The following is a 25,927-nucleotide window of genomic DNA, read 5'->3' on the forward strand; positions in this document are numbered from 1 at the left end:
ACATTTTAAATTAAAGACATTCGATTAAAAACCGATACCACACAAGACTAATTTGCATTTGAGTACTTTTCCCGAAGTTTTGCTGGAAATATCTATTCTCCCTTTACATCGAATAAGACTACAATACTGCAAACTAGGTATTGTTTCGAACCATACTTTTGCATTTTCTTCTTATTTTAATTAAGCTTTAAAAAAAAACGGTTTAATTTCAAAGCTTCTCAAATCACTAATAAACTGACAATTTTATTAAAAGCAAAATTAAAAAAAAAAAGAAAAAAATACCCCAAAAAATATTTAAATGAAAATAAAACTTTGATATTCATCATATGCATAAACATTATGGTAAGATACACGTAATATGATTTAAGTTGATTCTTTTTAAAATGTACATATCAAACCTTGTTTTTCAAGATCTGCTGAACATTTCAATAACTATAGCCATGGCATTGTACATATCCATGGGAATAGCTGTGCTCTGTTCTTTATTCTATTTTCAAACTGCGGCCAATGTTGTTTGCACAATGTACGTTTACATAAGCTATACGTTTTGTTATTAAATGTCAGTCTCATTATCACATCTTTGGAAACAAATTAATGGCATCGAAGCGGCGTACGTATTCAAAATGCAGCAATTTTTAAGCTTTGTTGGTGTTTTTATCACAGTGCAAAATTCACTATTCATTAATAAATTTCAGAATTTGCCTTTTGGGTTCAGCATGTGATTTATCGTGTCTTGTCGCAATTGGATATTAACTAGGGTTATTTCTTTTTAAAATGCATTATTTTGGACTCTGTGGTTGCAGAAGAGACAGAGTATCTGTAAAATGTCTGTCGATTCATGTTAATTGTTGTCATTGTCGAGACTCGTCCAATACACACAGAAGTCTTCATCTCTTGATTTTGTTTCTCTAGAATTACATTTTGGTTGATTCTCAAAAAAAACATCACGCCTATAGCTTTCCTTTGTTTTTACCTTGAAGCCCACAACGCGCCTGAACCTTATCTATTTTCGTTTTGTGGGTTCTAATCACAGATACTGTTAATTTTCCTTAACATTACTTTACGTTTTATCACAAATATGAGTGAATGAAATAATGATTTTCCTTTGAGCTTGAACCCTTAGGCTAGCTCCCAGACCTAATAAGTCTGAACCTCTCCATTCAAGCAATTGTGCTCAACTAAAACTACCCAGATCCAGAGTGGAGTCTGAGACATACTGCTTGAAATAGTATTTAATATAGCATATCATAGAGCTGTTTCAAAACGCCTTATATTAAAAGTCATATGAGGTTGGTTTCCGCTGGGGCATCCGTGTTTCATATATATATATATATATATATATATATATATATATATATATATATATATATATATATATATATATATATATACACATTCTTTTAAAATTCACTATTTCCCTTACACATACAGTATGTAAAATTGTAACATTTTGAGACAATTTCTCATCATCATAAAAACCTGAAAATCCAAAAGCTAAAATCTATAAAATCCAAGAGCACCCAGTGTCTTCGCCCCCTGCACTCCCTGGCTGCCGATGTTTAATACAGTGTCAAAGGCCCCGGTGTATTTAAATTGTTTGCTACCTCCAGAACTGGTCCTGAATATCTCCAGCAGAATCCAGTCTCTACCTGATATTTGGAAAGTAGGCAATGCAGATCTACCGCGGAGATCTCCATACTGCAAATGAGCAAATTAGGATTACTCTTGCAGCTCTCCAATCGACCAAACGAATACACCCCTTAAGAAAATATAAATCTCAAGTAGACCGTCTGCACTGATTTAAGACACCGTAAATAAGACTTCTTACTCCTAGAGCTTTATTGTCGTACTCCTCCGCGAGTTCTACAGAGCGGCTGCCTATAGGTTTAGATTTTCTTTTCTTTTTATTTCGTTTTGGGATAATAACCGAGAACTCTAGACTTAAAATAACCAAGGGAAACATGTGTAGCCCATCTTATAATTATATAAAACGTAGCAATTATTTTGTACACTAAATAGTAAACGATTGGACGTACATTTTTTTCAAAGGGATTGAATCGGGTTTGTAATCATGATTTACTTTTGGAGGTTAAAATTTTTTTGAAATAATTATTGATAACATAAGGGAATATCATATAAAAGGGTATTAGGGATGGGGTTGTTTTTTATGTAGAGTGCTTATAAATACCGATATCTTTAAGTTGTAAACAACTGCAATTTTGATCTATAGATGCAAGGGACTCAATGTTTTTTTTGTGTAGTTTTTTTTCTGAAAGACTTAAAGTTTCAAATTAAGCCAAACGTTGGCTAAAATTATTATAGTCATAGTGAAGCACTGAAAGGTCAACTCATTGATTTTGATAGAGTTCATTTGATATTATTTTAACGCTCTCTATTCTCTATTCAATTATTCAATATATGTTAGTCTTTTTTTGTTTCTTTGTTTTTGTTTTTTGTTTTCTGTTTATGTTTTTTTTTTAAATTAGACTGCATACTGCATTAGAAATTATTCTGGGTTTTAAACGGACAGCATATTAACATATCATCTGCAAAAGATACAAATATATAGACTTAATTATTGTTTTATTTTTATTCCCCCTAAAAAACATATTTTTCAAGGTAAGAAATTATTTCAAAAAGTGGTATTTAACAAATTAATTTTAAAATCATTTTAACGAGATGCATTGCTGTAACAAATTTTAATAACTAGTGATATAATTCAATTAAATATATTCCTTCTGTAAGATTAAAGAAAAATTAAAATTTTTAATTCAAGATGTTTGATTAAAAATCTGCTACCACATCAGAAAAAATTTGCATATGAAAAAAGAATTATTTTTTCATTGCATGAGAATTTTAATGCTTATGTGACATTGAATATGACAACAACGTTGCAAATTCGAGTTTGATATGAAATTAATGTATGCTTCGGGTTTCTGTTCTAAATTTAACTTTTAGACTTTTATGCTTTAATCCGAATTCCTTCATGTCACTAATCATCCCACATTTTTTATTAGAAACGGAGGTCAAAGTTGCAACCAAAAAGATAGAGACATCGACCCAGAAATAGAAAAAAATTAAGCTTTAGTGATTGCCATCATAAAAGATTTATGACTGGAGAATATAGTTTTTAGTTGAAACTTTTAATAAATTGTATATATATAAAGCCTTGCCTGTGAAGATCTGCTGGACATTTTGATTATTACCAGAATAATGGCATCGTACATTTCATACATTGGAGTAGCTTTCCTCTGTTCTTTATCATATTTTCAAACTGAGGCCATCTTGTATGCAGAAGGTTAGTATTCATGTTTTAAAAGTTATAATAATTACAATAATTCATAATTTGTACAGTATTTACTAATCATATCTCTCACAAGTATCTTCTACAAATAATTGAAATTTTTTTTTTGTCGGGGGGGGGGGGCGTGGTCATGGTTGGAGGGGGATGGTTTGAATGAATGACTTCTTCACTCGTTCCCGAGTAATAAAGCTTGAATGGAGCTCACTTAGTTATAAGTCTCATTCAACAATATTGTGGAACCTTTTTGTGACCTGTCAACCAGTCGCTCAAAATACCGGAAATGTACATGTATTTTTTTCAAGCTTTTGTAAATGACTATTTTGCCAATAAAAAAGAAAAGAAAGATTAAAATTTGAAGTTCTTTTTTTTTTTGGATTGATTTTGTATTTGCATATTTACTCACATAGTACTTTTGATTTTGCATTTACAAATATTTCTTTACATATTTATTCGAATACATGTATATATAAAGAGAACACAATCTGAGTTTTCTGCATTTGTATCAAATTTATATCGTCTTTCTGTAGGCAAATCATGCAGGTCAAAATAAATAGTAAAATTAAGATTTTAGAAATTAATTTGAACAAATTACATATAACACCATATAATTGTAAGAGCGCGGGAGGATCTCTTTTTTTTCAAATTTCCCTTTTCACCTATTAGGCACGTAGCATTGCCCCCCCCCCCCCCCCCCCCCCCCACTTTTTTGAGCAGCAAAGTTTGGAAACTTTTTTCCTTTTCTTTTTTTTAAAATTTATATATCTATTATTTTTTTCTTTTTTGCTTGTCAAGATTTTTGAATGAGTCTGCCACACCCCCCCCCCCCACTTTAAGAAACGATGCTACGTGCCTGCCTTTTCAGGGGTCCCACTAGATCCCCAAGTCCCGAGAAACCATAAACTACCATAAGAAATGTATGCTAAGGTTTACATTTACTCTTGCAAATAATAACCAAATTATTGGAAGAGGGTGTTCAGTCACAATTACTTATATTGACATTTCATGTTCTGGACCCATCCTCTCCTGCAAGCATTTAACAAGGCTGGGGGTGGCTGCCATATTAAAGCGTTTTTATCTCTACACAAAAAAGATTTTCTTTTTAAGGTTCTATAACTCTTACATTGTACTGAAATTGTCTTTTGAAAAAATGGATTGATGGTATTGAAGCATTATTTAAAGAGTCAATTGATGGTAAACCAAGGGTTACAAGATGCAAAAAAAAAAAATCATTTCAACTGTTTTTCAGCACCTTTTTAACTTTTCAAAGGGAGGTAACTTATAAAACTCCAAATATTTTGTTTAAATATTTTCTTTCTTTCTTTTTTTTTTTTTTTTTTTTTTAATTTCACCATCGAAAATCTTTTTTAATGCTCAATCTTTATTACACATGTATTGATTGTTATCATGTTAAAATTTGGAAATAATCTTGTTGCTACTTTTTTATTTCTTTGCATATTTGCATTTGTGTGACAAATATATTTTTGGTAAAATTGCGATATTTTTCTTTATAACAAATAATGTTAAGTTTTTGTTAATGTGTTAATTTTTTGTGATGTTATTGGTATGTTTTTTGCCTTTATTAATATTTCATATATTTTTCATAATTTTGTTTTTACATAATGTGCAATTTTTTCAGATGCAATAAATGATAAAATTAACGATGATTGTGATGTGCTCTTTCACATCAAAATGTAAATTAAGATTTTATGAAACATTTCCGCAAATTTGGTGAATCTTGGAGAATTTTTTTTTTTTGACCCCCCAGCCTCCTTAAATCATAAAGTGTAAATTAATTTTGGGCTAGCTTTTCGCAATTTCATTCCATATCTAATGAAAATGCTACCAGTACCAAAGTGTGTTATCTCAATAAAATGGGCATGTGCTGCACTATCTAACCAAATGAATGCAATAGATATTTTATTATAGCAACACATATATAAATACTATACGCTCTTTTATATATTTTACAACTTGAGCTTAATTCTCTGCAACTTTAATGCATACATAATAAAAGAAAAAAATCTATATAAAGCATTTGCAAGATATGTATAGAATTTAATTATCATTTAAGATCTGCATTCGAGAAGATTAATTATGTGACTGTCAAAGGGACGGTACCAAGGGTTTCACAGTGTGGTTATTTATATTGTAGTATGCCGTATCATTCTTTATCAATTTATGCACGGTATTGTCTATAAAACTGTTTATATATTAAGGATTTTTTCGTTGAATCCTCAAATTTAAAATTTCTTATTCATGTGCTGCGGCTGGGTTTTAATCGTTGGTTGTTGGAATTAATTCCTCAATTTATTCAGATCTGTTATTGCATCCAGAACCTTGAAGACCGACTTGCAATGGCCTTTATGCGGTTATAATTATTATTATTATTCAGAAATGTTTCCAGAGGGGATTGTTTTTTCGGAATTGTTACTACGTGAATTTAATAAGTTTGAATATTTTGGGAAGCAGTGGATGGGTCCGGAACCCAATTCTAGACCTGCACATGCCTTATTGTCTGTAATTGAATGTATATAATGCAATTTACATATTCTATATTTCTGAAAATCTATGATATTGTAACAAGCTGCATAGAAAAATAAAACATCCATTGTTAACAAAAACCAAGGCTTATCTACCGCACGCTTGCTAAACGTTCCACAGTTTCATAAATATTCTTTGTTAATTTTCAATGAATAATTAAATTTAGAATTCTTTATTTTATGAGTTATTAACACTTGTTAAAAAGGATGGTTATATAAATAAAAGATAATGTTTGTGAACAAGTTCGTAGATGTATTAACGATTGAACGATTAGTAAAATTACTATTACTAAATGGTGAAGAAACCAATCGGAATACGGCATGAATTATTCATGAAACCGTGGACATTTCATTGAATATGCCACGTCTTTTTCAATAAGTTGCATAATCATATACATTTGTACCTTTGGACTTTACTAGGAGGACTAACATAAAAAAATATCAAATGATTTTTTTTATGAATAGGTTGTAAGATGGCCGATGGTAACTGGTATAGGGTCGGGGCCACTCGTGTGTTGGGATGCACTCACTGTACCTGTGAAGCGAGGGATTATGTGTACTGTGTAGATTTATGTCCAGGTAAGTACACCGACGCAACTAAAAAAAAGTTATAAAAAATGTTAATTAGCAAGTTTGGCACTCCCCTCCACCCCACTCCACTCTTACAATGTTTGACATCAAATAATAGTTCATATTATATCAGTTTTCGGAGATAAATGTCATATAAATCTGCCCCTTCGTTTGTTCGATTAATTTTCGTAGTTAATAAACATTTTCATCCCCAGAAAGAGACAAAAGTGGCATCGGTATTGTTGATATCACTATAAAATATACTGATGAAGATTATCCACAAAAATATATATATACATTCATTTGAACACTGCATGTATGAATAAATGACATAGTTATTTCGACGAATTTATTAAATTGATTATAAAATTTTAAATTGTTGATATACAAGAAAAATGTATCATAACTAGGCCATATTCTTTGATTCCAAAGATTGTGAGTACAACTACAGGAGGTACCCTATTGGAGAGTCGTTTCAAGATGGATGCAAAGTCTGCATGTGTCAAGGGAGGGGCAAAGTCGTCTGCTCAGAGGAAGAGTGCCCTTACCATAGATCTAGGTAAAAAATTAAAGCATCAACAACACTTGGGGAAAGGGACGGGTACGCACGTCTCACAAGTTTATGGAAAGTAACGGTAAAAGTGCATAATTTTTATGGGTCTTCACATTACTGACAATTAAAATGATATTTTTCAATGAATGTTAATTTATAAACTTAGTAAAATAACCTATACACATGTATAAGGTATCACCAAGTCTTTGTTGAAGTTTATATTTTATTGATGAAACATGCTTAAAACATGCGAAAGTTAATTTTTAAGCTATAATTCAGCTGATTTACGAGTATTATATATATATATCTTTCCTATTTATTTTGCAGAATGTTCCAAACCTTTGGTTTATCGTGACAGCATAAACTTTTGCCTGTTGATAGTGAATCTGTTATTTAAAACATTTTGGGGATATTGTACATATGATGTTAAAAAATTAATTTATGTGAATATGAATTAAATGAATTGGAAGAAAAAAACTTGACTTGATGATTTTCATACAAGGATAGAAAGAAAATCGCATTATACTGGAAATTCATATTCATTATTCATTATTGTCATATGGTCTTGACCTTGACAAAGTTCATTGAACGTGACAAAAAGTGCATTTTGATCAAAATATGGTTCTTAATTAATGCTGCCGCAAATTTTATCTACATTTTAGAGTACATTATGCCATTGAAATGAATTGTGAAGAAACGATCGAAATTGTTTTAATGAAAATCATAAACATTTATCGAAGCTTTTTTTCTCAAAAACATTAAAATTTGTGCCTCTACTTTATAGTACATTTTGTACAAAACGTAGTACTAGATTTTTTTTAAATGTTGACACAATTAATTATATTTACATTTATCTCATACGTGTGGTGTATATTACCCGTGTGATAAACCTTTGCTATATCACACGGGTGATGCTATATCAAATACTTCCGGTCGGAACTACTTTTGACACAGCCCCTCGCTTCAACGCTTCAGTGACCTATTTTCGAAAATTTGCTAGTACTTTCAACATAACTATATCTACTACAAAAATTAATATAAAATTGATTTTGTCAAAGTTACAAATATGAAGGAAAACACATAACTGCGTAGCACAGGCGTCGGAACCGGGGGGCTATTGTGAGGGGGGAGGTTAGCCCCCCCCCCCCCCCCTACCTTTTTTGCAAAGATATTCAAAACCGTAACCACAATACCCTTTTTTCTTGTTTGTCAAGATTTTTGATAAATTTAGCCCACTTCCAACTTTCAATTTGCTTTGTGAAGTTTATAAAACTAACACAGTTACAAATTACGTTAACTGTCAAGGATCGAGTTCATCCTGACGATGCGATGAAAACAGAGCGCTCTGGTTGTGTTTATATACAAGAACTTACCGAAATAATGTTTCATAAGACTTTTATTCCACCACCAGTAAGCATCCTTATTCTTGAATCATAAGGCTAGCCTAGTGTTTGTTTTATAAAACATCATGCATCAACAACTGTTCCTCGTTCGAGTCAATTCAAACTAACGAGCATTCGCAACTTTGTGTATGTAAACAAAACTGATTATTCAAGTCTTCTAATCGGAATTTCCATTTAATCAAGTGAATAAGCTCTAAGAAAAATTATCTAGAGCTAAAAAATTATTTTAAGGTTTATTTCAGTGAAACTTTACATTAAAACAGTTAGATTTATCTCAGGAATGACGTACTAAATTGTATTGCGCAAGGTCACAATAGCCGCATAACACAACGTTGCATCATCGTTTTTAATCTTTGAAAAAAAAAATCCAATTTGGGTCACACAAGGGACTGTCTCAAAAGCTTCATAATATAAATCAAATTGTATGAGATAAATAGAACATCTATAATTGTGTGATTTTATATTTGCTTTATCCAACTCGTTGAAATGGTTATATTCGCTCGGCAAGCCTCGCGAATAAATACACCATTTCAACTCGTTGGATAAAGCAAATATAAAATCACACAATATAGATATCCTCTATATCTCTGGTATAAAAACCTTCAGTCACGCAGCAATTGTAATGCTCCTTTTTCCTATAAATTCTAACATGCTTTCAATAAAGTGTGTGTGGGTGGGGGATGGGGTGTATTCAAGGTTCTTTTTCTATTTGTAAACTAGAAAAAAAAATTCTGCTTCGAGAAGAAAGCGGGCAAAGGGGGGGGGGGGGGGGGGCACGGGACTGCCCCGATCTTTCCCCTCGTTGCTACGTGCATCATCTAACAATATTTTAATGAAAATCAGAAACGTTAATTTGTGTTTTTCCCCAGGAGATTTGCACTTTTCCTTGTCGTTTGTTTACCACAAAACAGAGACGGTGTCATTAATTTGAGCATTGAAAAATAAAAAAGGTTGAAATTAAAAGTTGCCATATATGTAAATGAAAACCACACCAGAACAATACGAGGGTTTATTGCAATATAACGACATTGAACATTTCACAATAAGCACCTTATCTCTGGAGAATAAGAATATCCAACAATGAAATTAAATTAATTTTTACCCTTTTTTCTTTTGTTCTCTGTAAAACTTCTAAACTCTTAATTAAAAAGTTAAAAACTATACACTGGTTTATAAATTTTAAAATAATACTAAGAATAATTAATAAATAAGGTTAGTTTCTGGCCAAAACAAAAATATGCACCATCAAAGCTGTCAAGGTATTTCGCAATTATTCACCTTTAACCCACAAAATGAAGGCTGTTGAGAGGCATTCAGATCAAGCCGTTCCCTGCAACTACCATGTTCTCGCAAAGGCATGAATAGATTCCCGAATGGAGTTAAAGTATGTGCGGCAAATATAAATCAAATTTTAATGCATGCAAAATTAATCTTTCAACAATAATATCAGTGTATTGCTTTGTAAACACATAGGATTGCATGCATTTTGGCTATTGTTCAACATGCACGTTTTCACAACGACATATTAATTTTCAGGTAGAGATGAATAAAAGACTAATTTGATAAACCTCTTTAAGTTATTCAGTAATCCAAACATTGATTAAACCACATCTAGCTCATCATTTTCATTTGTCATAATTTAATCCACCGAGGCCAGCTTTCGAAACAATTTACATGCATTAATTAAAATAATATAGGTTTAAGTTCTTAATGAGGAAACGACCAGTTATCGAAAACGTGTCAGAGCGGTTCAGTTTGATCTAATTGTTTGGGACCAAAGTCTTACTCCATAACTCCAGTTTATGAATACATTTCAATACTAATCTGTGCCCCGGCGCTCTGAAGTGACAGAAACTGCTGGAGAGAACACACCGTGTGCGATCAATTTGATATTCAAATTCAAATCAGTTCTATACAAGTCTTAACCAATGACATTAGCTTTTTCTTTTTCCTTGTACACATACTGTACTCAGCTTATTGAATTTGTTTGGATAATCCAAAGAGGCAACAATGGCTACCGTTCGAATAGCAGTTTTTCTGGCAACTTTTCATATTGCATTAGGCATATTAAACCCATGTGAGTACGATTATTTACCATATATCAGATCACGTATAGAATTAAATAATTTTGTATAAAGTTGTTGTTGTTGTTTTTGAATTCACATACATGCACTTTACTTTAATAGAACTCATCCCCCAACAAGTTTATCATCTGTAAATGTATTTTTAAATGCTTTCTTTACGGTATCTTATCATTAGCCAAAATGACATATCCACAAAAGGTTGTGTGAAAAAAACTTTTGCTAAAGATTTGTAGCTCAACAGGAAAATTTGGATATACACACCGAATTTTCCAACAAAGGTACATATCTGTTGCTAAAAAGACCTAAAAGCTTAAAGTAAATAAACCATAGAGAAAAAGTCGTCAAAGCTGAACCATAAAGTCTGAGACACTAGTTACGCTGAAACCTATTGTTACAACATGTATTGCTTAAACCCTCCTGTTCTGTTTTATCACTGTTTAGGGGAGCCTGAGGTTGACCCCGCACTACGATGCCCGTACGGTAGGCACCACACGGAGATCGGTAACCAGGCCAACTGTAACCTGCTGGGCGTGTCCTGTACTGAGGGTTATTTCTGTAGCGGGGATACCCAGGACAAAAACGGACGCTGCTGCAAAAGTGAGGAAACAGCTGAAGAAACAGCTCTCTCTCTCTCTCTCTCTCTCTCTCTCTCTCTCTCTCTCTGCTCTTTTTTACACCATAAATGCCATTTTTATACACATCCATGCATGTCAAGTTAATTATTCATAAATAATTCCAAATCCGTTCGGTAGTATTTCTCGAAACACAATTGACTTGAAATTTATCGCGAATGTTTTGCATATTACATATTACCTTAACGGAAACGTAAAAAACTACATAGAACATCAAAGCAAATACCGTAGCTTACGCTCAGCATTTGTAGCAACATAGGGAATATCATTTGATGGCAAACCGACAGATATTGCGAATATTCGAAACTTTTTTCAGTAAAGTTTGTAACACTGATTTTTTTCCTGTGAGGAGTGAATCACCATTTGCCTGGGTTTTTTTTCTAAAGAAATACTAGTAGAAAAGATAACAAAATATACTCAATAGATGTAAGAATATTACATTAACCTGTAATTTCTGATCCTTCAGCTCACAATCCGTGCACGACTGGTGCCCCTTACCACGTGGAGGGAGATGCCCCCGCGTGCCTCCGGGGAGATTTCCGGTGTCCTCACGGTTATACGTGTGTCGGGACCGCTTATTCTTCCTCTGTGTGCTGTCCAGGTATGTACATTTACAATAATGTATCCGAAACAAAAAACAAACAAAAAAAAGCAAGAAAGAAAAGGAAAAGCTGAATTATTAGAAAAAAAAACCCGCTTACAAACAATTTTTATATGGTTTTCTTAACCTAATTAGATTTGACTTTAGAATTTATGCAATCAAGTACAGTACCGACCAGACACCACTTTACACCAAAGACCTGGGGTTTGGTTGGGGTCTGCTTTCTGCAAGGTTGGATCTAGTCGGTACTGTATAATAGGTGAATAATAACAGCAAACAGGCAGTCAGAGGTTAGAGACTTAATAACGTGTTAAAGGAGCTACCGAATGTCAAAGATCCCATATTTGATTAAACCATCATCTTTTGTAAGGACTGGGTTCTTGAGTAGGCCAGCTAACGCTCCAGAGGAACTGTTTATACACGATCATAAAAATGCATTGCTAGCCTGGTGAAAAATAAGCTGATTTTTAATTATTACTGTAAAACATAGGTTTTTCCAAGGGATCAGCTTACATCTAACATCCCAAATTTATTATCATATACTAACTAGGAATTCATGAATGCACACATTTTTGCTATGATATCTTTGAAAATTTACTATTATCGAGAGACAAAATAACGGTTATAAGGTAACTAACATAGGTTCTTTCCTAAATGCACCAACCTGGCTTTACATATTTCTCGTCGTGTAACCAAATTCTGAAAAGGTCAATTCGTCTGTCCCGGGGCGCCATTCTGACAAAAGATGAAGTTTTAGAGATGGAATCCATGATGTAAGCTAGTCACTTTATATAGTTCTATATACATGTATTCATGTATCCTCATCAGGCTAGCAAAAAATGTCATTGGTCTTGGTCTTGTCATTTCTGCAAGTACCAATTTTAACTTCTCTGTTTCTGGTAAATAATGCCAGCTAATATAAATTGAATTTAAATTTCTTAAAATAGTTACGATAATTTTCTACAGTTTATTCCGTGAGTACATTTTTAACATTCGTGTATGTAACTGCAGCACAGTTATTAAGATTAACAATAAGGGTTTCATGCAACAAATACAACACTGTGAAATTCCTTAAATAAACATTTCAGCACTTGGATGAAAGCAATTCACCTTTTATAACTTTCCTCTGATAGGATCGGGTCATTCGGGGCCTTACATCCCTGACCATTCTAATCAAGGCCTTGGATGCATTGCTGACGGTGGGCTATACCAGCCAGGCGAGGTCTTTTATAACATCGCCGGAGATAGATGCACGTGCACAATTACCGGACGTGCCACATGCATTCCAAACAGTCATAAACTTCCATGTAAGTACGACAACGTTAACTTCTGTTGCGACACTGTTTTTCTTGAAATATATCGACAGAAAGAAAAATGTTGGAAATTATGCAAGTGATGAAATATTTCAATTAATTTTTTAACATGTAAAATGTTAAGCTGAAAGAAGCATATATTAAAATGATTTTTGTATTTGATCACAAGGGAGCATTTTTTCTGCTTTGGATGTTTTAGCTGGAGAAACGGATATTGAACTGACTGATAAGGAGACTGATTTTGCACTACTTTTGAATTTTAGCTGGAGAAGACATGCATGTATTACATTGCATTTATTGTATTATAGCTGGATTTGTATTCTTAGATTAGCTTGAGGAGACAGATATTGCATAACATACATATACCGTATAACATTTGTAATCTAGCTGGAAGAGACAGATACTAGTATTGTATTACATTTCTAGCTGGTAGAGACATGTATTGTATTACATTTGTATTCTAACTGGTAGATACATGTATTGTATTACATTTGTATTCTAGCTGGTAGAGACAAATATTTTATTACATTTGTTATCCAGCTGGTAGAGATAGATATTGCATTACATTTGTATTCTATAGCTGGAAGAAATACATTGTATTGCATTTGTATTTTATAGCTGATAGAGAGAGATATTGTATTACATTTGTATTCTATAGCTGGTAGAGACAGATATTGCATTACATTTGTATTCTATAGCTGGTAGAGACAAATATCTATTACATTTGTATTTTAGGTGGTAGAGACAGATATTGTCTTACATTTGTATTCTATAGCTGGTAGAGACAGATTTTGTATTACATGTGTATTCTATTTGTATTCTGGCGGAAACAAACATTGTATTACTATTGTAATCTAGCTGATTCCCCGGCTTTCATTTATATTTTAGCAGGAGCAGACAGATACTGTACTGCTTTTGATAGAAGCTACCGACCCGGCCAGAGATTCGTGGCTTCCGACGGTTGCAATGAGTGCACGTGTGAACCAGACGGGGGAATCCAGTGTAGCAGATATCCCTGTCCCGACTTCTCCGTTGACCGAAGACATGGTACCCCAGGTAAATAATATTAGTACTCATTAAGGAGAATCAACCCTTAAAACGGCGTTCTTTTGTCTACTTTACTGTACGTACATGACCATATTGATTAGAGAAGTGACTCGATGGGATTTCTATTATGAAGCGTCAAGTCAAAAGTCGATATCTGTCAAATATTGCCCGAATCATAAGTATTGATATTACAAGATGTTCCGTATTTATATGTTGATATATGTTTATCAACAGGAAAGCCATTTTTATAGCCTTTGGGAACACTTATACATGTAATTGTTCACACACAAAAAAACTCAAAACGGTCGCCTTAAATTCACAACGTTTATGATAACTCTTTAAAGGAGATGAAATATGACAGCAGCGTACTTTGGTAAAACTTAAGATCATTTGTTTACATAAGGAATTTTGAAAATATACATTGATCTCATTGAAAGTAAACTGCCACTGATATATTAATTCAATTTAACAAATGCATTTCATCGTCAAAATAATGAAACTATTCTATTAGTAACATTTAGAACCATTTTACAGGAGCTTGGGCTTTGTGTAGTTGGGTCAAACAGAAATGTGACGTGGGCCTGTCTATTACATTGCTGACCACTCGGTCATCGCTCTTTGAAATCAACAAAATTTGTCTCGCCTTTGAGATACGACTACGCAATCTGTGTATATTTCACTTGAAACCAGCGTCATTTTTAACCAGTTTTGACGTAAGAAAAAGATAGTTACATCCTACCGAAAGTCCAAGGTCTTGTTAAATTGGTTCTAGATATATATACAATTACAATAATGTTCTCCAACACCTCAATGTGGTGCATTCTATCTTAACGCCATTGCACATCTCTACAGGACAACTGTACTGTACCTTTGAGGACATCCACTATAGCCGTGGACAGACGTTCACGAGCACTGACGGATGCCGGCAGTGCACGTGCGGGAACAATGGAAGAGTCAGCTGTCAGCGTCGTCAGTGTAACGGCTTCCCTGACCCTGGAAGTTCCATTGGCTTTCCAATTGGCTTACCTGATGGCCGTCGTCCAATCGCCTTACCCGATGGCCGTACTCAAAGAGTCGGCTTTCCCGAAGACCGTGATTCAATTGGCTTTCCTAGGAGCGGTGGTCAAATCGACTTCTCTAATAGTGGCTCTTCAATTAGTAGAGGTAATACTAGGGCTTTTAAAAAATGTAAGACACTCTATTGATTGATTACAAAATTTCCTTGAACATATCAAAACCCCAATAATTACAGGGTAACAGCCCAAGATACATGCACATTTACATGCATTATTGATAATCAGTATTTTTATTGCTTGTCAAGTACAACATGTAGTATTAAGGGTAAATAAACTCAATCCCCACTTTGATAAAGAATGAGCATTAAATACGTACCTGCCCTAGCATATCCTACCCCTTTTGAAAGAATTTTTCTAATGCATGATGGTGTTTTCATCCCAAATAATATTGGCTTTACATATGTATTAACCATAAACAAAGTTGTGTTGACATGTTTAAATTATCTGCAAAGGGAGATAATCAATGATTTTCACCCGCTCCGTAGTTACACTTCTATTATAACGATGGATCAGTAAACATTTATGTTGATCACATAAATGTATTAATTGAAAATAATTTCACGTGTTTTACAGGTGGTGACCACGGCCATGACCATGGACATAGTCACAAGTAGAGAACCAATCAATAGTTACAAGAGGAGAACCAGTCAAAGAAGCTATGTCAATGTGCATATCATTAAAGAACCCTACACCAAACTTTTCCTTTCTATATTAAGTAAAAAACAACAACAAAGTATCAACTCGTGCCAAGTTCATGGCGTCTTAAAGAAGCGATGTCAAACTGTATACATTGTATCATTTTTTAAAGACTCCTACAACACACTTTTTTGTCAGCCAAAAAAAAATACAACAAAGCATGAACTCATGGCACATCAAAGAAAACTATGACAATGTGCATATCATTAAAGACTCCTTTACCTAAATTTTTATCTCTCTGTAAGCCGAAAAACAAAGCATTACTCACCCAAGTACATGCCATCTTTATTCCTTTGCATTGTTTTTTTTTTTCAAATCTTTAACGAAGTACTTCAATACCTGAATGTACAAGAAACTTGTAAGAAAGATTGACATTGTTTTCATAAAGATTGTTGATTTTCTAACACTGTCCACCGCAAATTACACATTGTAAAATATTGCTTATTAAGAGGTATCCCCCATTGTAGGAATGCTGTCCTTCTATTAAGCAGTGCCAGTTATCTGATGGGTTTGAGATTTATTGACATGTCTTATTAGTATCGAGTAATCTTGAGAATTTGAAAAAAAAACAATGTCAGAACAATCTTTTAGAAGTAACAATTGAAAAGATTAAATACATCTACCATTGGAAATAAGGCAACATATGAACAAGTAAAAGGACGAATTAAATTGAATATTAATTTTGACAAAAGTCAAAAGGATTTGTCCAAAGTTCTTAATCTTAGATGTTAGATTTGATGTTATAGACATTATATATTAGATTCACTGTAATGCAACTATTAGATAAACATACTTAGTTTAATTACTAAATTACCATAGATGACAACACAGATTTTTTTACTTTTAAATAGATCATGCTATCTTTCACATTGACTGAAAAGTAATATTTTGAAACACAGTCAATGACAATGCCAATGAACTTTATACTCATAACAGAAATTACATTGTAGAGAAAATGCATATGTGCAGTAGGTACACACTACAATATCAAAGATGAAAATCATTGGTACAGGCATGAATAAGAAATTACAGATAATTGATTCAACTTAACCAAGAGAGCTTACTCTCTCAAACATAATATCTAATTTTATTGCAGTCACATAATTTACAGATTATGTTATCTTTTGGAATATTTGACCATCTACCTGTCTCAATTGGTAATTTAACATTACCCGTTCTAAACTTACAATATTTCTTACATAGTATTATTGACAAAATCAATAAAAAAAATCCAGTGATTTTTTTTTAAATACAGTCTCATTGCTAGAAAGAATCTTTTACACATTATGTTTGGAAAGTTCAATAACATAAGGTTATACATGTTACATGTTACAGTCGCTATAATTGCTAAAACATTGTCTTGCAAAGAAACAATCAACACATAAAAAAACATAAACAAAAACAAAAACATTATGTGAAGCGCGTCTCTTATATGTCAAGAGGAATCACATTTTACAGTTACAAAAAATCAAAGCTAAATTAAAAAAGCCTAAAACACTTTGGGAACGTATAATGTTGTACTTAGTCGCTTTGCCAGTTGTTTTATAAGTAAGGAAATTAGGTAACTTGAACGTCTTGCCATTATCAGACTAAGTACATCAGATAAAGAGAGTGATCAAGTGAAAAATTGCTTTTCAATACGAGAGTTAATCCAATAGTAATGTCACAAAATGACAAATGCGATTAAATTGTGAAAAATCGGCGTAAAATGACAAAATTTCGTGCGTTGAGATATTCACCTGATTTCAATTTACATATCTGAGAATTTTAATGCTTTATGATCATTACATATAAAGATGCTAATATATTTTATAGAGCGTGAGGTACAGAAAGTCGTCGCATGTTAGAGATGTCATAAATGCACGTAAGCTTAAAAGCGGAAGATAAAACAGTCACATTTTAAAATGTTTTTGTTATATAGATACAAAATTAACTAAAACACAGCTGCATTTTTTAAAATTTCAAACCATAGAAAAAATAGGAAAGGATATTCAAGCAGGTGGAACTGTAAACCAAATTTTATTCGCGTGCGAGAAATTTTCGCGAGGTTAGCGAGAGCCTTGTCGTCGCGAATATTTCTCGCCGCGAACCAATCCTTTGTCTATAGTTTTTATAACAATAAAAATTTGGATAAGGCATGTTCGTGAACATGAGTAGTCGCGACCCAGTTTATTGGCAGTTAATCGCGAAATAAAGTCGCCGCGAATAAATATTGGTTAACAGTATTCCTTTTTGAAAGTATGTGTGTGTGTGTTACTGTGATCCCAATTTTGATTCGCGCCCACTCGCGCGAAAAAACTATGAATAAGACATCATCGTACGAAGTCCTAGCTACTTTACCATTCACGCAACGTCTGAGATCTCGATCTGATATGGTTATAATGAACTCATCTATTTGCATAGATCCATGGGGAGAGGGTCAAATGAATTTTGACCCTCTGTAACTGGTGTACATGAAACCAGTCTTTGGTTGAGTAAGGACGGGGGTGTAATAAGATAAACTACTGCTTGAAAAAAAATCAATGCGAAAATCATCGCGAAATTTGCAAGAGGCATGGGCAACATTGCACACCAGAACAATTGAATATATGATTCAAACTTTGCAGGCACGTACAACTACAGGCACGTAGTGCTTATCCTGTTTTTTTAAATTGGGGGTGGAAAAAACACCTTTCATAAATCGGGAAAAAAATCCTAATCCGTTGGTTGGAGGGGGGGGGGGGGGGCTAGCGTTTAGCTATATCTTCAATTTTACAATTAATTTCCTTCTTTTTTGTTTGTTTCAAGCATGGTCCAGAAAAAGTAGGGGGGTCATAATTTTTATTTTATTTGTAAATAGAAGATAAAAAGTTTACTGCGAAAGAAAGTGACCCCCCCCCCCCCCATCTGCTAAATGCCTGGTTTTGTGGTTCATCGGAAAGGAAAAAATAAGGGTAAGGCATATACATATGCCACTTAAATTCGCTTAACTGTTTGATAACTTTGTATACCTGGAGAGTTTCCATACAGGCTCCTTTATTCCTGAACCACTAAAAGCAAGTATTTTACTGTATTTTTAGCCTTGAATCTATATCAAAAGATTTTAAAAACAATTCATTGTCGGTACCAAATCCCACAACGGAACAGCGCTCCTGTGAATTCAACATCATTTGCATGGTGTAACAAATAAACAGCAGTGGAACTCGCTTAATTAGCTCACATTACATATAGTAATTTAATTAGATAGTTCTGTTGAAATTATCTTGCGTTTCAGATTCTGCAGTCCATATGCAAATACATGTACATGTATTCCATACATCAAATATATTCAAGGAATAAGAAATCGTGGGTATTATGAGGTGATCAAACACGTTTGGGGTGATCAAATTCGGGGGGGGGGGGGGGAGGGGCAAGTATGCCATTCACTTCAATTTCATTTACTTATTTTCAAATTAATTATTTACATGGTCCCATAAAAGTAGGGGGGGAGGCTCCACGTTAATTCATTTTTTTGTATGTAAAGTTAAGAAAAATCCTTGCTGCGCAAAAAAAGTGGGGGGGGGGGGGGGGCTCCGATGCTACGTGCCTGCGCTAGACCGTATTGAACCACCTCATAATATTCTAAGAATGATTCCTTATTACTTATATATTTTTCAGCAATTGTTTGATTGAATATCATTTTGAATAATCATTCATTTGATGATCTCTATTGGACTACACATTACAAAATCGATTCGCAGTGTAATCATATACAAAGACACTGGAAAATATAAATATTAAGAGACATCGTTTTAATTCCTATAGCTTGAAACTGCCTTCCGACACATTACTTACTATAGCAGTTTTCAGTTCATCCGGTGGTTGTCACCGGATGAACTCATTAAAATACTTTTATATTTCAGATTATATATTTCAGATTTTTCATTAAAATATCCATTACGAACAATGTTTGTAAACTTTGCTTCTTACTAAAATTCTTTCTTTGGTATGCGGGAAGAAAGGTGTGGAGCATTTAACAGAAAATTTCTGACTTTAAGATACTATCATCAAAAACAAGACAAAGACTACTAGTTTGTTTAATGTGTGAATCATTTTATACACAACTTTTTAAGAATATTCTTTTTCATATGACATTATGTAAATTCAGCAGATTTATTTAAAAGCCGCCAGGAAAGGAAAGTTTTTGTTTCCTTAAACGTGGCTGCTCAATACAAATCAATTCCATCATGTATCAAAACATTTTAGATTGATGACTCAGTTTGAACATATGATTCTGTGTTTAGATTAATAATGAATAAGAAACACTAATTCAAATGATATAAATGTATTTCAGATTTTTAAAGTCATGCATCATGTACATGTATGTATCGACATATCGGATAACTGCTTAGTCTGTCACTGTTCCTGTACAGACATCATTAAAGAAATACATTGATCCAGGCGAGAATGATCACAATAGCGAGCGTGGACGATTGCAACAGCTTCCCCACTCCTGTAAATAAAACAGGTACATATTATTAGATGTATTATAATTGATAAATAATCATTGTGACGTCTCTTCTCTGAGCGGTGAGGGTAATTAGTTCCTCAAAAATATATCATTTAATTTATCGTGTTAACAAATCAAATTACTTTTCTTGAACTTTGAAAATTGCAGCAAAAGGCAGACACAGGGCATAAATCACAAGATTGTTCTAAAACCACTTTAAACGTGTATTTCAAGAGACTGTTGATAACATCGAAAAAAAGTTGATTTCAAAGAATTTGCGTTGTTAGAAACCTTGGTATTGATACCTTATGTTTAACATGTATATCATTGATACATGTATATTATATGAGTAAACATAAATAATCATATTTCCGACATCTCAGCAACTCTAGAAATTCGTATTGTTTTAAATATCACATCAATATACAAAACATAAACTTTAGGCTTCATACGAAAAATAAAGGATCCTTTATTAATTAAAACGTGTCTTTCCTTTGTTACAAGTATCGTTTTCTTTAAAACATGTATTTACATAATTATGTCAAACGCAGTGTTTACTTATTGACATTAGTCCAACATAATGTCAGCGACATTGCAGGAAAAATACATAACCCGCGTTAGCGGGTTATGTAAATTTTTCCTGCAATGATCGCTACCTTCATAATCCGCATGGATCATCAAAGAAAGCATTTTATTGTTTATATTTACATCTCTCTTTAACTAATTAATAAACTGATTATGAAAAGTTAGTAAAATTCACTAAATTACTGTTAATGTACAAAAGTACGTTAGCTAAAAGAAACAGCCAAATCATATCCTGTGAGACTTTGAGTCTGGCATCGTCATGATTATTTCGTGCAGTCCGGGATTTTACTAAGGTCGCTGTAGGTTCAGACCAATCGATAAACAGGGCGTGTCAATTTCAGTCCTGTGTCACTTTCAGACGCTGTAGATTTCGACCAATCGATAAATAGGGCGTGTAGATTTCAGTCTTGCTGTTTCTATAGAGCTATGAATTAACTATAAGTTTCCGTAAGAAATAGAGGAAATTATGCTTGGTAGATGTAAATATATAGGGCTGAATAAAATTAAGAAATATGAACGATCAACGGAAGCAAACAATAAACTGTCATCAACATCAAACTTGCCGATTATTAGACATGTTACGATCTTTGGCACTGGCCTAACACAAATGAAAAAGGCTTAGAGCCACCAAAGATTACCTGACGCTTGACGTCCTACGTACACCGACACAGACAGCTGATCACGACCATGTACCCCGTCATCACTGACGTCACGAGCGGCTCTTTTGGATTTACACACACCCTGAGTTAGACCATTAAAAAGTTTAAGTCTTTTTAAAAACAAGAGGCCCAGAGACCACATGACTCACCTGAGCAACAACAGCCTTGACTCTGATCAAATCAGCATTAAGGTGTCAAATCAAAATATCTTGACAACTAAGTACAGTAGATCTTGCTCGATTTGTTTTTAAATCTGCAAATTTTCTTCCATACATATATGGTAATAATAAGCCCCTTATGTTGTTGTACCTGTAAGTAGATTTTTCTCTATTCCTATACCCCCACCCCCCAAAAAAGCCGCTTTATGGCCCCACTTTTCTCTAGAGAATCATGGTTTGATCTAACTTTAATCTGCATAACCCGTACTTTCACACAAGTTATTACATTTTGGACTGAAAACATTCCCAGAATATTTTCAAAGATTTTCTCGATATATTCCTATGTAAAAAACACCCACCCACCCCCAACCCCATTGTGGCCCCGCCCTACCCCCGGGGACCATGATTTGAACAAACTTGAATCTGCAATATCTGAGGTTGCTTCCACTTTGATTTGAGCCTTTCTGGCCAAATAGTTTTTAAGAAGAAGATTTTAACAAATTTTCTCTTTATATTCCTACGTAAAAGTTAATCCACCCTTTGTGACGCACCCTACCCCTGGGGACCATGATTTGAAAGAAGTTGAATCTACAATATCTGAGGCTGCTTCAACTTCGATTTTAGCTTTTCTGGCTTAATAGTTTTTTAGGAGAGATTTTAAAAGATTTTCTCTATATATTCCTATGTAAAAACACATCCCATCATTGTGGCCCAATCCTACCCCCGGGAACAATGATTTGAACAAACTTAAATCTACATGACCTGAGGATACTTCCATACAAGTAACAGCTTTTCTGGTCTAATAGTTTTTCTTACGTGTTTCTGTGTTAAACTTTGAACCCCGCATTGGGCCCCAGTTTTGGTCCGACGGTCACAATTTTTACAATTTAGAATTTTCACTATATATACAAGCTTTTCTGTAAATATTGGCATTTGTGGTGCAGTGGTTCTTGAGGAGAAGATTTTAAAAACACACCCCATACTCATTGTTTTACAATTACATATAATGTATCTCCTTTTTAAAAAGTGTTACGCCCTTTAATTTAACAATTTAGAATTCCCTACCCATAAGGCTTTGTACCAAGTTTGGTTAAATTTGGCCCAGTGGTTTTAGAGAAGTAAAACATGTGAAAAGACGGACGGGCAACAGACAACAGGTGATCAGAAAAGCTTACTTGAACCTTCAGTTCAGGTGAGCTAAAAATGAAAAATTTGAGTTCTATATGAACAGTCAAAATCAAGGAGAATAGCTTTAGACCGAGCTAATGAATCAAATACGGACTCGCTCAACGGACACGGACAGGAGAATTAAGACCAAGGAAGGAATCAAAAACTGTTATTTGGCGTTGATCAACTACGGAGAAAAACAGACTAGCTGCCATGTATATAAGCGACCTTTAATGATACAGTATCCAGTAATGATATAAAGATGCATTGGTGGTCAGCATTCTGACCATTAATGATTATGTATACTAGGAACTCTCATGATTGCAATGGTTTATGATTTTTATCCAACGAGTTGTGTGTTTTCTATCCCCAAGCCTTGGCGAGAGGATACCAGAAAATCCAGATGACTTCCGGATTTTTTTCAAGAAGTTTTCGTGATTTATTAATTAGCAAAGCTTGTTTGAGAAAAAATAAAAACAAATTGGTAATCTTCAATGATGTTTAAAATATATAAAACAAAAGACACAGTACTCTTCCGATTTCTCGGTATTAAAGCCCAAAAATTAATATAGTAGTATAGATTTCAAATCTAATTAATTTAAACTAGACTTTGACCCGTGCCTGCACGGGTTGACATTGCATATTATGTCGGGCATTAGATACATCAAATTTGCACACCATGTTGACATTCAGAACTCTCGGAATTTTTCATATAAAATGCACTGAGTTAGATTTATCTCCCGTATTTTCTTTCACGAACAGAATATATAGCATCGTTTTTTAGTTTATCCATGCAAATGTAATATTGTGGAAACATTAAGTAAAGAGCATCCTGTGATTAAGCGTGAATGTAATGCGCATGCGCAAGATTGTAAAATCCTAAAATACTGTTTGAATGAATCATTATTGGTAAAGATAATCCAGTACAACTAAACAGAGCCAAGTCTTTAAAATTTTATGTTTCTCATTACTTTTAGTTTATTTTTGTCAAAATTGGTCAGGGCTAGTGGTAAAAGAGTCAGGGCTAGTGAAACATTGCTTAGGTAGCCCGACTGGTCAGTGAGTAGTTATTAAAGAACTTAATGTGAAACCCTGGATATCAGTGTTCAAGATATCGAAGTTTAACTGTATCAAAATTAAATATTTAACAAATCATTTAGGGATGTGTGTTTTATTTATCGGTCTTGATAGTGTTTATATGCCCTCAAGCAGAGTACATATTTAACTACATTCATGTGCATGGATACGAACTTTCTATGGAAATGAAATACAATGAACCTCTATCTTAGTAAATATATGATTTATATAAAAAATAGCTATGTAAGTAGTTTAGAATTTTGCCATTCAATATTAAAAAGGTAAATGTGAATATTCAAACCAGGTCGCAGTTGTAAGAGGATTTGGTACAGATGCGGACGTTACAGATGAAGGTGACATAACTTGCCCCTGGGAAGTGGAAGGAGTAGACAGGTGCCCTGACGCTGCTCTGGCCGTGACCCACGGAACTGAACATCTCCATCAGGTAGGGCTCCAGTAGACAGCTGAGGAAACAAACATGTGAGAGAAAATGGTAAAATTACTGATTTATTTTGGTTCTTTTACATTTTTTACAACTTTCAATTTTCTCTACCTCGACTATTTTATGTAAATATAATATACTTGGTAAAAAAGTAAACATATCATAATATGGCTTTTAAGACAATGCATCATTAACTAATCTTGGTATTCATATTTTGAAACAAGAGGCCCATAGGCCACATCGCTCACCTGAGTAACAATAGGAATGATAAAATCACCTTAATGAAGTCATAACACAAAATATCTGGACAATGTAATAGAGAACATGTGGATCCTGTAATTATAAAAATCCATTTCCCCTTGGATATTTTTATGTTTAAAATCAAGTCCCTTCTCTAACGGGATGATTTTATAGTCATATCACATGTTGAACATCGTAGTTCTCAACAAGATCCTAACCAATTGTTTATATATGGAGATAAAATCATATAAAACTCTGAATTTCTTGTGAATCGACCAGGTGCCAGAGTCTTAACAATTTTAAAGAATCAGCAATATGTCAAAATGCTTGCATATAAGTAAAACCATATGTGATAACATTTCATTTTTGGTGAAAAATTAAAATGTTTTCCTTTGTACAATTGGATCCCCAATGTGGCTTCACCCGACTACTCAAGATTTTGATTTTAACGAATTTGATTCTACACTTGCATAGTTCAGATACTTTACCAGCATATTTAGATTCAATGCCTGTTAATCAATTGCTGATGACTTAGTTTTAATTTCTGAATCTCCATCTGGGCTCCAACATTGTCTAAATGCTTTGGAAAAATGTTGTACTGATTGGCAGTTACAAGTTATCATGGATAAAACCAATGCAATGATTTTTTCCAGAAAAACAACAGTAAAAGATATGTATGGTTTTTATTATAAGCATACTATTGTACCTATAACAGATCAATATAAATACTTAGGACTAGTGTTTACATCAAATTGAAAGCTTAAGTTTGCCTCTGAGCAACTTTCAAAACGAGCTAAAAAGGCATATTATGCACTAAAATCAAGTATACCTGGAAATAATAATCTTTCAGTTCAAGTGTTACTTAAATTTTACCATTCAATGATTGTACCAATTATAACATATGGATCTGAAATATGGATCTCAGACTATAAACTAGATCTAAAATCCTCAGAATGTTAAATATTAAATACTATCGAGTACAAGCTGCAAGATTACTTAAAGTTTTCCTTGAAAAAGCATTCAAGATTCCAGCTAACAAGATTAAGAATAAGTGAACATTCGAATTCACTATTCATTGAAACAGGTAGATATTGTAAACCAATTATCCCAAAAGAAAAACGTGTATGCTATGCTTGTCAATTATTAGTCGAAAATGAAAAAGATTTTGAACTTCACTGTTCTGTGAATGACAATCTTCGATTTCATTATTGTGATATTTTCAATGATAAATTGTACTGTGGTATTGATCCCATAAAAGAAATTTTTAATCTATGTGGTTATAATACTACAAAACGTCTTTGTATCTACTTTG

At 33.5% G+C, this 25,927-nt stretch overlaps 3 protein-coding genes across 3 annotated transcripts in view; 2 read left to right on the top strand and 1 right to left on the bottom strand.

Moving 5' to 3' along the window:
• Positions 1-3,197: 3,197 nt before the first annotated feature.
• On the top strand, positions 3,198-7,431 carry LOC128162510 (uncharacterized). Its single transcript, XM_052825740.1, has 4 exons — positions 3,198-3,298; positions 6,310-6,423; positions 6,847-6,973; positions 7,295-7,431. The coding sequence occupies exons 1-4, from the start codon at positions 3,214-3,216 to the stop codon at positions 7,320-7,322; spliced, it is 354 nt and encodes a 117-aa protein (XP_052681700.1). The 5' UTR covers positions 3,198-3,213; the 3' UTR covers positions 7,323-7,431.
• A 2,858-nt stretch (positions 7,432-10,289) lies between these two features.
• LOC128163891 (kielin/chordin-like protein) lies at positions 10,290-15,819 on the top strand. Its single transcript, XM_052827572.1, has 7 exons — positions 10,290-10,447; positions 10,896-11,051; positions 11,553-11,687; positions 12,821-12,994; positions 13,889-14,056; positions 14,900-15,211; positions 15,697-15,819. Exons 1-7 carry the CDS (start codon positions 10,381-10,383, stop codon positions 15,735-15,737), a joined length of 1,053 nt encoding a protein of 350 aa, XP_052683532.1. The 5' UTR covers positions 10,290-10,380; the 3' UTR covers positions 15,738-15,819.
• Positions 15,820-20,106: 4,287 nt separating this feature from the next.
• LOC128162921 (uncharacterized) overlaps positions 20,107-25,927 on the bottom strand; it is a 39,053-nt gene continuing 33,232 nt past the window's right edge. The window contains exons 7-9 of the mRNA XM_052826339.1: positions 24,235-24,397; positions 21,511-21,613; positions 20,107-20,290 (exon numbers count right to left, since the gene is read on the bottom strand). Of these exons, the coding sequence (XP_052682299.1) occupies positions 20,217-20,290; positions 21,511-21,613; positions 24,235-24,397 (340 nt within the window). The 3' untranslated portion in view covers positions 20,107-20,216. The remainder of the gene's footprint in view (positions 20,291-21,510; positions 21,614-24,234; positions 24,398-25,927) is intronic.

The sequence above is a fragment of the Crassostrea angulata genome, chromosome 9 (assembly GCF_025612915.1).
Source record: "Crassostrea angulata isolate pt1a10 chromosome 9, ASM2561291v2, whole genome shotgun sequence".
In the NCBI taxonomy this organism is placed as follows: domain Eukaryota; kingdom Metazoa; phylum Mollusca; class Bivalvia; order Ostreida; family Ostreidae; genus Magallana; species Magallana angulata.

Excerpts from the sequence above, each read along its gene's own strand:
- LOC128162510 (XM_052825740.1), top strand. The coding sequence starts at position 3,214 with ATGGCATCGTACATTTCATACATTGGAGTAGCTTTCCTCTGTTCTTTA. Across the intron at positions 3,299-6,309 it reads GGCCATCTTGTATGCAGAAG|GTTGTAAGATGGCCGATGGT; the intron begins GTTAGTATTCAT and ends TTTTATGAATAG. Across the intron at positions 6,974-7,294 it reads TGCCCTTACCATAGATCTAG|AATGTTCCAAACCTTTGGTT; the intron begins GTAAAAAATTAA and ends TTTATTTTGCAG.
- LOC128163891 (XM_052827572.1), top strand. The coding sequence starts at position 10,381 with ATGGCTACCGTTCGAATAGCAGTTTTTCTGGCAACTTTTCATATTGCA. Across the intron at positions 11,052-11,552 it reads AAACGGACGCTGCTGCAAAA|CTCACAATCCGTGCACGACT; the intron begins GTGAGGAAACAG and ends CTGATCCTTCAG. Across the intron at positions 11,688-12,820 it reads TTCCTCTGTGTGCTGTCCAG|GATCGGGTCATTCGGGGCCT; the intron begins GTATGTACATTT and ends TTCCTCTGATAG.